This window comes from Antrostomus carolinensis, unplaced genomic scaffold (assembly GCF_000700745.2).
Source record: "Antrostomus carolinensis isolate BGI_N321 unplaced genomic scaffold, ASM70074v2 scaffold21411, whole genome shotgun sequence".
In the NCBI taxonomy this organism is placed as follows: domain Eukaryota; kingdom Metazoa; phylum Chordata; class Aves; order Caprimulgiformes; family Caprimulgidae; genus Antrostomus; species Antrostomus carolinensis.
In genome coordinates this window covers 2,817-19,357 of record NW_010295091.1, presented here as the reverse complement: position 1 = coordinate 19,357, position 16,541 = coordinate 2,817, and the positions used below count along the sequence as shown (strand labels likewise).

Here is a 16,541-nt window from a genome sequence, read left to right as displayed (position 1 = left end):
CTGACTTCTTATAGCTAGATGAGCAAAGAAAAATGATGTCACTTTAAAAACTGAGTTACACAACTTTTTTCTAACTCTGCATATGGCTGAACAGTTTACGATTATCAATATGTAAACTACCTCACAAACAACAGTCAGAGCCTGAAATGTAAACAGTTAACTATACATAATTACATAGTTAATTTCATATTAAGATATGCAGGTTTGAGTGTTGTTCAAAGTATAACATGGACCCAAAGGTATAAGGTTTCTCTCAAAAATGAGAATGTAAGGTTAGTGCAGTGATACTAGAGACTAAAGTATCATGCAAGAGAGACTTTTCTGGTAGTTGCCATAGGAAAAATAAAACAATAATTTAAAAAAACCCTTTCACGTGTCCACTGTTCGTATTAGACAGTAGATAGTAAAAAAATCTCCAAATACTTCAGTAGTCACATTTCCATCCTACAGAAGGCGACTGTGCTCCTGCCTATGGGTTCAGCATGTTACAATGGGAAGTTTCCAGTTCTTACTGTTGAAGAACTGTGAAGATAGTTAATAGTAGTATTTTAATTAAATGACAAAAATGTAACAACTACTTCATTTTTATTATTTACATTTGGTTTTGACATAATATTAGCTAGAACAGTGAAAGTGGCTTGTGCGGTTCCACTAAGCTTATGCTTTGGTGATGAGGACAACATCTGGGTTCATAACTCTACATGACAACGTGACATTTAAACTCTCATTTTTAAGATTTTAAATTTTTTTTAAAAATTACATAGAAACATTTATGGGGATTATGTTTGGATAAATTTTTAATTGTTCTGCATTTTGAGACTAAACAAAGTGACCTAAATTGTATTTTTTCTATCTTTACTTTTGATATTACTGTATTAATTTTTTAATACATGCTGAGTAAATGTTTTTACAAACGAGTAAAAAATAGTCTCATAATTCCAATGTTAGGTGGAAACTTTTAAAAAACACTGGAGGGCAAGAAACAGGAAAACAAACACTCATAAATGCATCTAATTTTCACATATTAAATACTAATCCTCTTGCCCTCAAATAGACTCACTGAGTAGTTGACTTTTATGACAAAGCAGTGTAACAAAACCACTGAATGATACTCTCATGTCTGAATTTAATTTTGTTTTTTTCAATGCATGTGCTGTTATTACTAGATATCTTTCCAGGTAAAAGGAGATTCTCAGTGCAAGAAGGAATTGTGTAATTATCCGTGTAATCGTCTATAAGAGAGGTAATTTCTCTTATGTACTGCTAGAACTAAAGCAGAACATAATACTTGATCATTTTGCCAAATACCTATAAACCAGAGAACAAGTGTGATTAAACATCCATACGATGCAAGTCTGTTCCCATGAAAATCATACATGTATTTCCAAAACATTTGAGTCTCACTTTCTGTCAGAAAATCTCACATTGATGGAGTTTCCAGGAGTCAAAAGTCCATGGGTTTTAGCATGAACTGGTTTGGTTTTGGGAGAAATTTTAATCTCAAAATTCTGAAGCAACTGTGAAGATAAACAGGACAAGCATTAGAAAAGCTGCAAAAGTACAGATGAAGAGACAGCATAACAGACTCACAAACAAAATTTCTGTTGCACATTCTGTGGAGTCTAAGTGTTACGACTCCCACACAGGAAAGAAAAAAACAATTGTTACAAGGTGAAGATTCTAGTTCAAAAGCTTCCTGCTCTGACTGAGGGAAGACTGAGCCAGATCTTTCTGAAGAATTTCCACACAACTAGATTGAAGAGTCTGAACTGTCAAAGAAACTATAGTCTCTTTCAAACCTGGTGAACTTCCTCTCCATGTGTTTTTTATTTCACTTACTTTAATATAAATGAATATATGCAATTATAAAACAAAGCCATAAAAGAGTCTCAATCCCATCACACACATTGCTCTTCCTGGGAAGAAGGAAATAAAACAAACACAAGACAGCAGCTGCACAGTGCACCAAATGAAACAATCATAATTCAAGGAGTCAAATATTAGAACCTCTCCTGAACAGAATCACTATAGTCACACAAGTTCTCTATACATTAAACCTCTATTTCCATACATTTAATGAAACTGAATCTGTTGCAAATATAAATCACAGAAACTGTGGGCTAAAACAAACTTCAAGATATTTATCTCACCTGTTTTTAAGCTGAACATAGAATGCCTCAGCTATCTATTTTTAAACTTTCAAGAAGGAAATACTGCAACACCCTTAACTTCTCCTATAAACTAAAAAAACCTATCCTTCTCCTAGTAAGCATGATGAACAATACATTATTTTCCTATACATAACTACCTTTTCAGTATTAGATGTTTGATCAAATTTTCGTCTCATTCTTCTCTTTTTCAAACCTGTCTTCCAAATTTCCTCCAGTTTGACTATACTGTCCTTAAATGCAGTGCACAGGGTTGGTTGTATATCATTGTCTAGCTGAGGATTTGCCAGTGTTTGGTTAGAGTGAGTAATTTAACTCCTCTTTCTGACATACAACATGTTTGTTAACACTGTTAATATACCACAGAATCACACTGCCTTGTGAGAAAGTGCATCATTATTGTTGACCGATTTTTTTACTATATCCCTCCAGTGTGTTTCCATGATGCTAATTACCCAGCCAGTTGGTCAGCAATTTGTATTTATACATTTGATTTCCTCTCAACAGCAGTAACTTGCAACCATCCTTACTGAAAAATTTTGTGTTGATTCTAGAACATTTCTGCATTTTTTCATAATTCTATATTCACATTCTCTGATTTTAACTAAATTCATGTCAGCTTAGTTTCCTATGCAAACTCTAAAAGTATTCTCTAATCCATCATTTACACTGTTAATGAAAATACCAACCTAAATTAAATGCAGGACAGACTTTTATAGAATTTTAATTAAACGCTTTCCCAGTTCAACAGCAAACATTTGACAGCTACTGCCTCCAGCTATTTCTTTTTTCCAACCAGTTGTGCATGCAATATATAGGTACTTCCATCTGGAACAAATTTTATTAATTTAATTGTGAGAACAATGTATACGACGTGAAAATACTTCCTGAAGTCAGAATATATTATTTATTTTATATCCACCACATTAGGTAACTGATCAAGTCAAAGAAAGAAATCAGACTGGTCTGAAACAATTTCTTCTTAATCAGCTCCATGCTTCATGTGTTTCTATTTTTAAATCACTTAAATATAATCTCGAAGTCTTTTAAATAGGTTATGTGCTATTTAGTTCTAGTTTTTTTCCAGAAAACAAAAGCAGGTTTTCTATTACTTCCTTGACCCTCCCTTTCAAAAAGATGCAAATATGTTTGTTTTGTCCACCCCCCTGAGAGCTATCTCACTCTGAGTTCCAAAAGACAGATGCTAATTGTTCAGAGATTGCTTTAGGAGTTTACTTAAGGAAATTCTAAGGCAAATTCAATCAAGCTTTGCTTTGAATACATATAATGGGTCTAAATATTTTTATAGTTAAGTAACTATAAATAGTTTCCAAATCTTTGAGTTTTGATTGCACAATCTGAGCTCGGGATTTGAGTTAAAGGGTGCCTTGTAAATGACAAAAAGTAGGAGCTGTTGTGAAAGCGTTCTTTATGATATGAAGCAAAGGAAAACAACATATATCAATAGGCACTAACTACTTATATAACTATAAATTGTGTATACCTAAAATGATAATAAAGTTGGAAGAAAGAACAAGAAGAGACAGAAAACCACAGAACACAGAATAATTCTACTATTTGTCATAAAGTTGTGGTCAGTACAAGGATATAAAAACTTTTTTTATGTCTTTGTAAATACTGAATTCTTTGTAGCTAAAATACTGAAACTAAGAAGGCAACCAATTTGCTTACAAAAACCTTCAGTACTAAACCCGCGTATTTCCTTAACAATCTTACCTCTAGTTTTACTTCATTTGTACTGTACAGAATTTTTCCTCTGCAATGTAGTTTGACTCCTACGCTACAATTCAAGCATGATTATTTTCAATTTTTTAAGCCTTTGCAGGATGAGTATGCCAGACAATACTCCAAAACAAAGTTTTTGTGCACTGTGAGAGATCCAGAAACTGTATACATAGAAAAGAATCATACCAATATATTATTCTTCTTGTAATGCTGTCACATAGTTCTAACCTGAATCAGTGCAAGATGAATTTCCAGCTCTGCAATTCTTTTTCCTATACAACTTCGAATGCCGTAACCAAAGGGGATGGAACCAAAATTGTCTACTCTGTCCAAATTATCTTTCCTCAGCCAGCGCTCAGGTCGGAACTCATTTGCCATTGAGAAATTTTCTTCGCTGTATGAAGTAGTATAATGACAGAGTGCCAGCTGTGTCTGAGGAAATAAATTATATTTATATTTAGCTAACTGCAATACACATAACAAAATTAAAAAGCATTTGTAATTACTGCAATACGAGGTGATAAAAATTAAGTATTTTTGAGTAATTCTAAAATAAAAAAGGATACCTAGAAAATCAGATCCCCTTCTCAACTAGTTAAATGAAAGAGTATTCAAATTGTTTTAACTGGATATATTAGGGAAGATGCAGTGGGGAAGGAGATGGGAACAAAAGTCACAAGTATTGGGAATTGTCTCAAAAATATAGTACGAAAGAAAGGTAGGAGAGAGGTACAAGACAATGAAAAAGGAAAAAACAGACGAGAAGGAAAAACAAACTCGGGGGAAAAAAACAGCAGTAATTGATGTGATGATGTTTCCAAATAAATCTGGGGGAAAGGAGCGGGAAATGGGTGTTGAATAGTATTTAAATAAGTATATTAAGAATTAAGAATCCTGACAGTTTTAAAGCTGTGTTGCTCTAACACAGAAGTGCTGTTATTTAAAACAGAGCTACACTGTTCTACTATGATCTCTGTGTAATCCTTGAATAGTATAAAAGAAAGATTCATAATTCAAAAAGGAAATTAATCTCTTTCTACAGAGATAATTAAAAGGCAAAAAAACTATAAAACTGCAAGAATAATAAATGGGTTTTTTAATCAAATTGTAACATTGCACAGAGATGTTATCAATAGACTCTACCATCAAGAATATTAAGAAGTACTCATCATGGTAGATTTGATTAGCAGGTAAGGACCCAAATCTAAAAAAAAGCCCAACAGCAACAAGTCAATTATAAAATCCATTTTTGTCATATAAATGGGTATTATTGAAATACTTTCCTCTTAATGTTCTAGCTTGGTGAAATCTTTTGAAATCAATAAAGTGTATGCATGTTGTAAGAAATCACATTTTATACACAAAAATGAAACTGTGTTCTCTGCAGAGGACTGCAATAGAACCTACCCCTTTAGGTATCAAGTATCCTCCAATGACCAAGTCTTTTTGGGTCACTCTTCCATTTCCTGGCAACACTGGATATAACCTAGAGACAAATATTTCTGAAAAGTTCAACAGTAGTAACTAATACAACTTTAAAACTTTAGATGCCAATTTGCATTCACAAATATGCAATATGAATGCAATATGCATTCACAACAAAAGGGTTTTTCAAAAGTACAGAACACCTTGGAGATTCATAGCCCTTGAATCATCTGTGAGAATCTGATTAATAACTGAGAAAAGGTATTTACTTGTAACTGGAAGTTGAGCTATTTGGTCTATATATTTATTTGCTTTACACATGTACAAACATGCAACCAGCTGGTCAAGCTGGTTTTAGCACTACTGGGAGCTGAAAAAGCCTTGTTAATGTCTTTTCTAAAATCCTCTTACTCCCCTCACCTCACTTTGAACACTTCCTATAAACATACCAAAAGAAAAAAAAAGCATGTCACATGCCTTCAATTTAAATCAAGAAGCTTAAAATTATTGCAGTGGCACTGCAAAGTACCACTTGTGGTGTTTGGGGGAGAAGGTTGTTACAAGTCCATCATACAAACTAATACTTAAAAGGCGAAAATCAAGCTTTCAATTACTTACCTTAACAGACATGTCCTACATAAGTGATACAACTTCTACCTTACTTAAAAACATTATATGAGCTAACACATTTCATTGCTTGGGCATCCTTGAACACAACACTGCTACAATATATAAAAGCAGAAGCAGCAAACAGCAGTAACAACAACTAAATACAAACATTAATATGGACTCAAAATCTGTTACAACTACATGGAATTAAATTTTTTAATTAATGATTGCAGTAACCTGCTACTTACCTCAAGGTTTCTTTCAGAACAGCTCTAATCAAAGGCAATTTTGGGACATCATGAGCAACAGGAATTTGGTCTTTCCCCAGCTTATTGACTATTTCCTCATAAACACGTTGCTGAACCTCAGGGTGCTTTGCCAACAAGTATGTTGCCCAGGACAAAGTAAAAGAAGTCTAAGGAAGAAACTACAACCATCATCATCAAGTCCAACAAGATTAGATTAAAAATAATTTCAAGCCAAGAAAAACAATCAGTTTTCAACCATGTGTTTTGTACATTTAAAGTTATAAAACAGACTGGCAATGATTCACATCTGGACTCAATGGGATGCTCACCATTCCCTCTTTCATCCCTTTTCCATCTAAAAATCCCCCACATATCAAAACAAGCCACACTGATATTTTCCCAGTGAAATGTTTAAAAGCAACAGAAAAACCAAATGCAAACAAAACTCCGTAAGCAATACTGAAACATAAAGACTCTAAACAGCAATGGATTAAGTTAACTGTTAGTTTTCAATATGTGTTTCACCCTCCTTCCCAACAAAAACACTTCACAGGAAACAAGATAAGAGAACAGTACTCAAAACATTACCAACCCCTTTTAAGCATATGGTGGTCTCCTCATAGCATCCACACAACAGAATTGATATTATCACTGCTAAGATTATACTTTATCCTTTAGTAAGGAATACTGCACCACGACTGGCATTTTCTTACCTCTTGAAAATTCCCACTTGACTGAAATTCAGCATCCTATTGAAAGCTGTCCTAGGGAAGCTCAAAGAGGAGCTTAAATCTTTAAAATGGCTCCAAAATGTTAAAATATACCCCCCCCACACACACATTTAATGATTCTATAATCATCAGGGCTCCAGAAAAGAGGTACTGTGTGAAAAATAATTTAAAAGTACTTTGTCTGAAGGAAGAAACAGAACTCAAGGCAGAAAACAGTTCAGCTTTGAGCACAAAATTATTTAAAGGAACCGATCACCTAATCCTCTTTCACCTCCTGTGGGAAAAATGCACTTCAATCTATAGTTGTGGTTTAGGATACAACTCTGAGAGCAAGAACTCACTCCATCTGTACTAACATGGAACTAATTTGAGTATTTAAACTCTTTATTTGTGATCCAATATTTACCATTCATTTAACCATGAGTCCCTGTGTTTAAGCTACCTGGATTTCAGGGACTATTCCATTCAAATACCAGACAGACTCAGGACATTTTGCTTCTACTGTCAGCTGCACCCAAGACATTAAGGTTAAGCAAATGCCTTTCTTGACCCTGTTTCCTCACAACCATCACTGAAGACAGAAAGTTTACAATGAAAAATGTATTATTTTCAATGTTCCTGAGTAAGTATGGCAGAGAAAGTGACAATGTAATCATTCTGTTCCTTACCTATGTTGCTCTTAGTATCTTACAGCACTGAAGAGAGAAAAATTTTAAGCTCCAATTTTCTTGAATTATTTTTAAATGTATTTTTTTCAACTTGTATAATGAAGACAGACAACCATTTTCACTTTCTAGGCATGAAACAGTTTTATTTTCAGCTTCTCACTCATTGGCACAAAAAAGCTTAAGATTATAAAAGTGTATGGGTAGAAAACTCAACTTCTGGAAATGTCTCATTTTGGACTTACATTTAAGGTCAATTTAGAATGCAAATTCATTGTGACGGTGATCTTTTATGTCTTTTCTGCAAACTGGGGTATAATACTAGAAGTATAATTCTCAGAACCTTTCTTTTTTTCTTCTTGTGATATTGAGTGGCTGTCCCTTACTGAAATACAACCCTGCCCTATTTCTCTCAGAGCTCAGAGGAGCTGGCAAATGTGCCAGCTGTATACAGAACTTCTTCTTAAACAGCTTCTTCCCAGGTTCCCAGCTCCTTCATAACCTCTTAAAAATTAGCACTGTTCCAGGGACAGCCAAAATGCTTTGTAGCCAGAATTTGCCTTGAATGCTTTCATGATCCTCTAAACCTCTTTCATTTTCTATGATAAAATGAGACCTGAAGTGACAGCAGTAGGGGAAAAAAGGTTCCCTCAATTTTTGTCTTGTACTTGGAAATGAGGAAATCAGAAGTACCGTCCCCTCACAAAATGATTGTTGCCAGCTGAGAAAGCTGAGTCAAATGGAAAGAGAAACTCTTGTTGGCATGACCTTGAACACTGTCCTTTTAGTTTAATGAAAACTCTCTCACGCACTAAAAATGGAAAATTAAGGGTCTGAAAGATTAGAAAATGAATGGGATGAATAACTGTGCTTTACTTAAGAACTAAAATATCAAAAAGCTCTCCAAACTTATAAGCCCTTGGGATATTTAACCAATGGAATAATCTTCAGCATATAAATAAGCTTTACATATGCTCCTTGTTTTGGAATTCAAAAATATTACTCTTAGGTTTTGGTTTCTTTCTTCAGAAACCTCACAAACTTTCTTAAATCAAAAAAATCTGAATTCAATTATCCAGAGAGGTTTGGGGGTTTTTTTAACTTTAAGACTACTTTACTTTTTTCCTTATTTTTATCTTTTCAACTGTAAGACTATTAAACAGTCCCACACAGCACTTCGGGCTCACCTCATTAATGCTGAGCCCCATCACCACAGCTCTTTGCCTCAGATCGTATGTTGCCAGCACAAGCACAGGTGGCAAACTTAATGCCTTACCTACATTATTAGTGCTGGCCTAACACTCCCCTCCTAATGGACTTCAGCACAAACCAGGTATCTGGTCCATAACCTATGTGTCCCAGTTGATTTAGTTACCCATATGTAAAAATCCTTCACCAAATTCTACATACAAGTTTATTGATCAGTATTTTTCACACTAAATTTTCAGCAGCCTTTTCTATTGTGGTCTACCTAAAGAAGCACAAATACCAACCTGATATTCAAACTAGGAAAAGAAAATGTATGAAATTTAAGTCAAATGTGAAGACAATTGCTATTTTATCCATTTAATAAACTGTGGAACTGACTCCCAAATGATGAGTTCCTGTAAACCACAGCTAGAACAGAACAATACTGATTTCATTCTAGTAGAGAGATTGCACAGTGCTATATTTTCCATCATGTCAAAGAAGTAATGACTTAAATGCATCAGAAATTATGTCCTCATAAACAACATAACCCCTCCTGAAGATAGGTGCAAATGATACTGGTTTACAAAAACAATGGTGCACAAAAAAACTCAATAACAAGCTTACTGTGTCCACTCCTGCCAGAAGCATTTCAGTCATATTGGCATAGATCTCTTCCAAAGTAAGTTCCTTGCTCACTAGGAGGTATGTAAGTAGCCCACCACTCACTTCTTCTCCTTTGTCCAGCTGAGACTGAACAGCCTTCAATTTGTTGTCAACATGGATTTGACCTTTGGGATTCAAAAAAATTGTTAAACCTCCATTTTTGTTTTTCTTCTGGTTCCACTCAGTAGTGACATTCCCCCCTTATGCTACACTACACAGCCATAAAAAGACAAAATATTTCAATCAGTTTTCTCAGGAAAAGATAATAGAGTGGTGGTGGAGGTCCTTGGGTACTCATGGTAAGGAAAGACAAAGCTGACAGGAACCTTGGTAGCTCACAGCATGAGAATGCTGAGCACAAGGAAAGGACTCAAGAGACTATCGTTTCTGACTGGGAGCAAAGGAAGCTCACGGTCAAGTTTTTATGCCCACCTGGCTTGTTTTCTGATGACTCTGCAAGAAGTGGTGAACTCTGCAGAGCATGCTGCAAGTCAGTACACAGTGGCTGCTGCAAGATGTTACCAGCAACCAGAAGGTCAAAGCCACAGAACTGAATCACACTGAAGATAAAGATAAGGAGCATCCAGTAATAATAAAAATTTAAAAACTTCAGTGAACAACATTTTGAGCAATTTCATCCACAGTCACATTTATACTTCAGTGAACACAAACAGCATCTTCAGTGAAACAAGGACTTTAAAGGAGGAAGAGGAAAACTCCTCAGAAAGTTAATGCCTCGCAGAATGAGCTTACAGAAAAAAAGAGCTAGAATCAACATGTTCCTTTATGAAACCTACACAAACACACACATCACATACAGTGATTCTCAACATTTAATTCCCTTTTCACAAAGGGATTAAACAAAGAAACAGCATAACAAGTTTCAAAGGGAAAAAATTCCTCAAGAGCAGTTTTTCAGCTGCTGTTAGAATAAAGCTGAAGTCTGCTGTTGTTTTTAAACCACAAAAGGGAATAGGAGTGCTTTATCATGGGAAATAATTTAAATGTGGCAGTGTAAAATATACATGTTTCACAGAAAACACTATTGTATCAGCATCCAATGGATTCCCCAATGCCTACTGTAGGTACAGATCAATACATATCAAAAATTACAGAACAATACATATTAAAAATTAAATATATTAGGCATATTAAAAGTTAAGAAACTAAAGAATCTACTCTCAAGAAGTGGTACATAGACCTGCCTAGTCAAATAGTGCTAATAAAATAAATTTTAACAATGCATGCAGCTTTCTAACATTAGAGAGGGAAAAAAGGTTCAAGGTTTCAAAAAAACAACAACAAAAAAATTGCAAAGAAAAGTCCTTCTTCTTACTTACATGAAAGCTGCTGGGTAAAGTAGCCTGGAATGGTTTATTCATAAAAAAACATATTGTAGTACAGGAGTGTACTTCTATGTCAACTTACATACTTGTACGTGTATATATAAACTTCACAAAGAGTTTAATTCATTGCTAGAGTCTCATTTTTTAACTTTCTGGTCAGTTTCAGTGGTGATTATTTGTCAGAGTGCCTGACTGAGAACTTGCTGAAGTCAACAAAACCACCCTCATTAAAATTTAAGTGGCTTAAGATAAAGCCTTGGAAAAGAACTCAGACCTGGAGTGAGGACTGGGTACTGAAACAGACGATGACAAATAAAGAAGCAGTATAAGATAAAGGAATATTTGAAGGGTACTGGTAAAATACTTTTTCAGTAGAGTATTTTTTAAAACAGTTCCCTTGGCCAGTCTGAGTTTAATATGAAATTTACTTCTACCACAATGTCTTCTTATAATTTTAGAAGAGAAATGCAGCAAGTCCTGTTCAAACACACACAGAACCTGCAGAAATACAGCTGAACTTTTCTACTACTAAATCTTACTAAATTTGAAGAGTCCATCCCAGGATCTGCAGAACTCTCTCCAGGGTTTTGGAATAAGTGGACGAAGCCATTTGGGAATAGCACCTGCATACATAGTGGTCTTAAACATACTAAACATCAACTCCAGAGCCTCAATATATTCAACAGTCTGCTGTGGGACGTTGTTTTCCAGGCAGCCCAACCGGCATTCATACAGAATAGTTGCCACACCTGCACATATGAAATCAAAGAATTTGCTATACACATGCATATACACATATTAATAATTTAAGGAATTATCATGCTAACATAATGGAACTACCTTCCAAAAACGTTTAGTTATTACTACAGTTGGGAGCAGATAAAAGAGAACTTTAAAACACAGTAGAAAGCCTAGCTAAACATTGTAGTGAGACAGTGGCTACTGTGTCAATAATGCTCAGCATGAGGTGACAGCCAGGAATTCCACCAGAAGCAGAGGAGCCCTCCAGCACCTTTGCTGTGTTTTGCATCGCATCACAAACCCTGAGCCTGCCATGCTGGCCTCTGAACACACAGGGACAGACAAGCCCAAAGACATTTCTGGTAACTGGTGATAACGCAGGAGTTCCTAGCAGTGGCTATGCCTTGCTTTGTCATAAGCTGGTAGTAAATGAGTAATGAGTATCCATAAATGGATAAAGGGCTGGCACTCTGGACAGTGATTTCACTGCACACAATATACTCCACGTGGCCCTGAAAAACAGTAAGTGTGTGACACTGTTGCAAGTGAAAATATTGACTTGTCTCTTGTTCCTGACTTGCTATAATTTCCTCAGATGTTTTATCTGTAGAATTGCAGTGATCCCTGCTAGAAATACCAGTTCCCCCCACTAAAGAACAATACTTTACATATATTTTTATTAAATAATTATTATTCTTTTCAACTCCAGATGATTTCTTCCATTTATTAAATTAATTCTTACTCATCCATTAGCATCCCTGCAATCTCTCAGCTCAGTTTTTATAAACATACCCAAGCTATTAAATATCAGACAGCACGCAGACAGAAACTGCCCTACTGGATTTACCCAAAACGTCCGCTCAGTTTGATAGCAAACCGTTTTTAATTACTTTCTGAACACGAGTTTCTAGGAATTTTTCTTCCCAACTTGTAAAATCTAGATCATATTACCCAGTTCATTTGTGAAAATATCACATGGTACGGCACAAAAAGTATTCCTGTTATCAAAATAATCTTATTTAATGGTTTTTCTAAAAAAAAAAAAAAAAAAAAAAAAAGTGGGGCAATTAGGTAATTTTTAAAAACCATTTAGATAATTTCTCAAAGCCATTTGCATCAAATCATATGTTTTAAAATAAACGGTGAGCTTTTAAAGTCATTACTTAATAGTGTGTCCACATCTTTCCAGGAAATATCAGAATAACTGTCAACTAGGTAATTAAAGTAACTGGCCTATTAACACTATTTTTTCTCTGTTTTTTCCTATTAAAACCAGGTACAATAGATATGATGTTTAGCCGTAATCTTGCCCTCCATCAAACTTTCCATAAATTCTCAAATATATATATATATGTGTGTGTGTGTGTGTGTGTGTGTGTGTATATACACCCATATTTTAAGAAACTTTTGTTTTTCCCTGTTCTTTGCTTCACATTTCTTCTTTATTGACAAAAACAATTTTAAAATCTGGCTATTTTCAACTCACTCTTTCTTCCCTAATTTTCCTCCTTGGAGAGATAGTTTTCTGTGCCTTTTATTTGTCCTGTGTGTCTTTGAGCAACTGCTAGTACTCATGCATTCTTTTGCTCTTTACATGGTCTTTTCATAAAAATTGTACACATTGGTTCCCTGAGCAGTTGACAGGGTAAGTTAATTAAAACTGCAATTCATACAGGAAATAAGTATGTGCCAGGCACAAGTTATAAAAGAAAGGCTAAAAGAATGTGAAGAATTTAAACTAACCCATCAGTTAAAGTGAATCTGTAAGCTCAGAGTTTAAAATTCCAAAAAATTGGTAACTCTCAGTTGAATGACATTTTTAGACATTATTAATGTAGAACAGACTCAGGTCAGTTTACCAAACACTCAGTCATTTGATCCAGTATCTTCATAGGTGAGCAATTTGGAAGTTCTTGCAAATCTCAAATTATTCAGCTGCCTGTCAGCAAAGACTACCAGTGTTTTTAAAAGGCACTACATATAACAAGATGAGGTTGTATGCAGTCAGTTAAAGGAATGTATGAAATACGAATCACCATTAGATTTCTATAAGAACACAGGAAATGCCATACTAGCTCAGGCTGGAGTTCCATTTAGCATTCCTTCATTAATGGTAGCCAGCGGCAGATGATTTTAAGGCAAGCATTACAACCCCACACTTGGCACGTCTAGGCAGGGAAAAGCAGTATCTTTTCCCACATTAAGCTATGAAAAGTACTTAGGTACATCACACAGTAATGCCTCACTTGGAATTTGGCCAGTATGTTGTTAAATTAACATGTCTTACAAGTCACACTGTTAGAAGGTCAACACCTTTACTCTTGAGAAATTCATACAGAAATACAGAGTATTGAAACTGCTCAGGGCCTTGATTGTACATTTCACCTATATACCAGCAATTCTGCAGGAACTGTCACTTAATACAAGGTACCATCTCTTTGGACTCTACAAAAGGATTCCCTGAACGCAGAATATCAAGCTTCCCTTTTCAGATTAATCACAATGGGGCAGAAGCCATTTCACAAGAATGCCTAAGCATAAGCACACTGCCTCACATCCATTTTCCTTACAGATGTTTTACAGCCTGAGCTTACCTTCCATTGAATACTTGAAGAAAAGGTTGTTAACATTGCTCACTGTTTCCCCATCGTCCTCTTGACTTCTGAGGGCATGGATTCTTTTAATTAAGTCTGTAATAACTTCATTAACTCCTTCAGAGTAAACAGCCACATCTTTGGGTTTCAGAATTTTTTGCCTCAGTACACTTCTCATTTTTAGCCACTGTTCCCCCTCCCTAGAAGAAATTATTAATTATGTCTACACACAATTCTCCTTAACAATCATTAGCTGTGTAAGAGCTCCACAATGAAACAGTTTATGATGTTTCATCTCAAATCACAGAATCACAGAATGTTAGGGATTGGAAGAGACCTCGAAAGATCATCTAGTCCAATCCCTCAATGAAAGCAAGTGGTGAAATAAAAATTATTATAATGAATCTTCAGTACTATGCTCCTACATTTTTATTCTGTATTTATTACACCTCCTCGTTAAATTTCAGGTTGCAACATGTATATACATCTGTAAGTCGATGTCTGGTCTGAGTGACAGAACTTGTCCACTCAGCATTCTGAATTTGACAAGTGTCTCTATATTACTATTTTAGTAGCAGCTAAGACAAGAAATTTGCAAAATTTTCTTATTAAAATGACTTTAAACAAATGTTCGAATGGACAGCCTGGAAAATTGCTTTTACCTAAAATTGGTGCTTAATTATCAAAGGTATCACATCCAGATCTGACAAATCAACAAGCTGAGCTAGGACCATAAATGCCATTACTGATACCTCACTTTCGGTTACCCTAATTCTAAACCTACAAAGTAATAGAATAGCAGACGTAGCTATAGATAAACAATTTACAGCTAGATTCTCCTTTAGCTGAGCTCCCTATTGAAATCTTTGTGCTGAAGACTAAAAACCTGAATTGTAGCATCTGCGTGCTTAATATGAGTATTTGGGAAGAGTGGTTCCAGGGATATCTTTCAATTCCTTATGAAGACAGCCAATTCTCTTTTATGCATTTATTTTAAATTGCTATGTAAGTATTTCCCATTAAATTATTTCACCTGGAGCAATGCTGCTGCAAGGCACAAAAACTTATTGGCCAGCAAAAAATTTAATCTCTTTAACAGACTTTTTCTGACTACATCTTGATTTAAGATCTCATTTCACAAAATATCAAAGAACTGTTAGTTTGACCCTGAACTGCAGCTCAAGATTTGAGTCTGCAGTGCGATACGGAATGCCTTCTGCCACCATGAAAGAAACAGACTGTCCATGACTCAGGGTATTAGCTTCCCTCTAAATAAACATCCTATGTCTTCAGGGACTGTGAGTAGTTCCCAGTGGCAAATAACCACACCCACATGCACTGTCAGTAAATGCAAGCTTTAAAGACAGATAATTCTTCCAGAATCAGCCACATACAAAAATATCTGCATGGGGATGCACTACAGTGTGAATTTAGCGCACAGTGACTCCTCTGCATTAATCTACTGAGGGACCACTTTGTTGAACAAAAAAGCTAAAGACAACCTGAGCCAAGAAGTTCACACTGACAACTGGATGCAACAGTCCAGATCTGAAGCAACAAAACTACACTTGGGCAGTGCTGAGCCAAAGTTAGTAAGCCCTGTCCTGCAATACTGCTTCCAGGTAAGCAAGTCAGCTCAGACATCTCTAGTTGGTATCCTTTCCCTAAGAAAGTTTTTTTATGCAAGGTAGCTTAATCCACATTCAAACCATGCATCATTACCATTTCTTTGAAAATTTACAGCAGAACAGACAATTCACCATAAATTCCACCCTCTTCCCCCCACTAGACATAGAAATTTCCCCACACAGAAAAGCCTGATTTCCCAGATGATCTGTGCAGTCCCTCAGAAGAATCACTAAACTTTTACAAGAAAACTTAGAAAATGAAGGAGTAACAACACTTACGCAGAAATCAGTCCCGTGGCTCTCCCTCGTAAGTCTCTGTATTCCTGCCAGGATTCCATGTTAGCTCTTTGTGGTGCTCTACCTTCTGCCCGGAGGACTTGAGCAACCATATCTCGATCTGCAATGGATACAACAAACTGGGGACCAAAGTGAGACTTGAAGATCTTTCCATATTCCTGAGTGTGTTTTTGCTATGGTAGCACCAACAAAGAGAAAGAGAAGTGAAATATTACTAAGGGAAAATAACACAAAAGGAAACTGACAATTTGTCATACAGTGAATCAATCTATCACATCTAGAACTTGGTTGCCCAGCCTTCCAGTCAAGGAAAGGTTTGAAATGTCGGGAGAAAGAGTCTAAGCATTACTGTGAAATATTCCCAAGGCAGAGGTCACACCACTCAGGACCTCTGACTAAAAAGACCCAAAGTTCTAAGGCACGAAGCGTGAGTGAAATCAAATACTGAGAAGATGAAAGGCCTTGGGGCACTTAAAAACACATCACTTG

General features: G+C 35.6%; 1 protein-coding gene across 1 annotated transcript; it reads right to left on the bottom strand.

Moving 5' to 3' along the window:
* Positions 1-1,400: 1,400 nt before the first annotated feature.
* CYP27C1 (cytochrome P450 family 27 subfamily C member 1) lies at positions 1,401-16,221 on the bottom strand. The gene is made up of 8 exons (XM_010177869.1): positions 16,035-16,221; positions 14,128-14,327; positions 11,332-11,541; positions 9,408-9,571; positions 6,197-6,363; positions 5,322-5,400; positions 4,143-4,346; positions 1,401-1,517 (listed from the first exon to the last, which is right to left on the bottom strand). The coding sequence occupies exons 1-8, from the start codon at positions 16,142-16,144 to the stop codon at positions 1,401-1,403; spliced, it is 1,251 nt and encodes a 416-aa protein (XP_010176171.1). The 5' UTR covers positions 16,145-16,221.
* Positions 16,222-16,541: the final 320 nt, after the last annotated feature.

What these genes read in the sequence shown, in the direction of transcription:
- CYP27C1 (XM_010177869.1), bottom strand. Translation starts at nt 16,144, where the DNA reads ATGGTTGCTCAAGTCCTCCGGGCAGAAGGTAGAGCACCACAAAGAGCT. An exon ending in GTTCTGAAAGAAACCTTGAG is followed by an intron (nt 5,401 to 6,196) that starts GTAAGTAGCAGG and finishes ATTTGTCTCTAG; the next exon opens with GTTATATCCAGTGTTGCCAG. An exon ending in TTCATCTTGCACTGATTCAG is followed by an intron (nt 1,518 to 4,142) that starts GTTAGAACTATG and finishes TTATCTTCACAG; the next exon opens with TTGCTTCAGAATTTTGAGAT.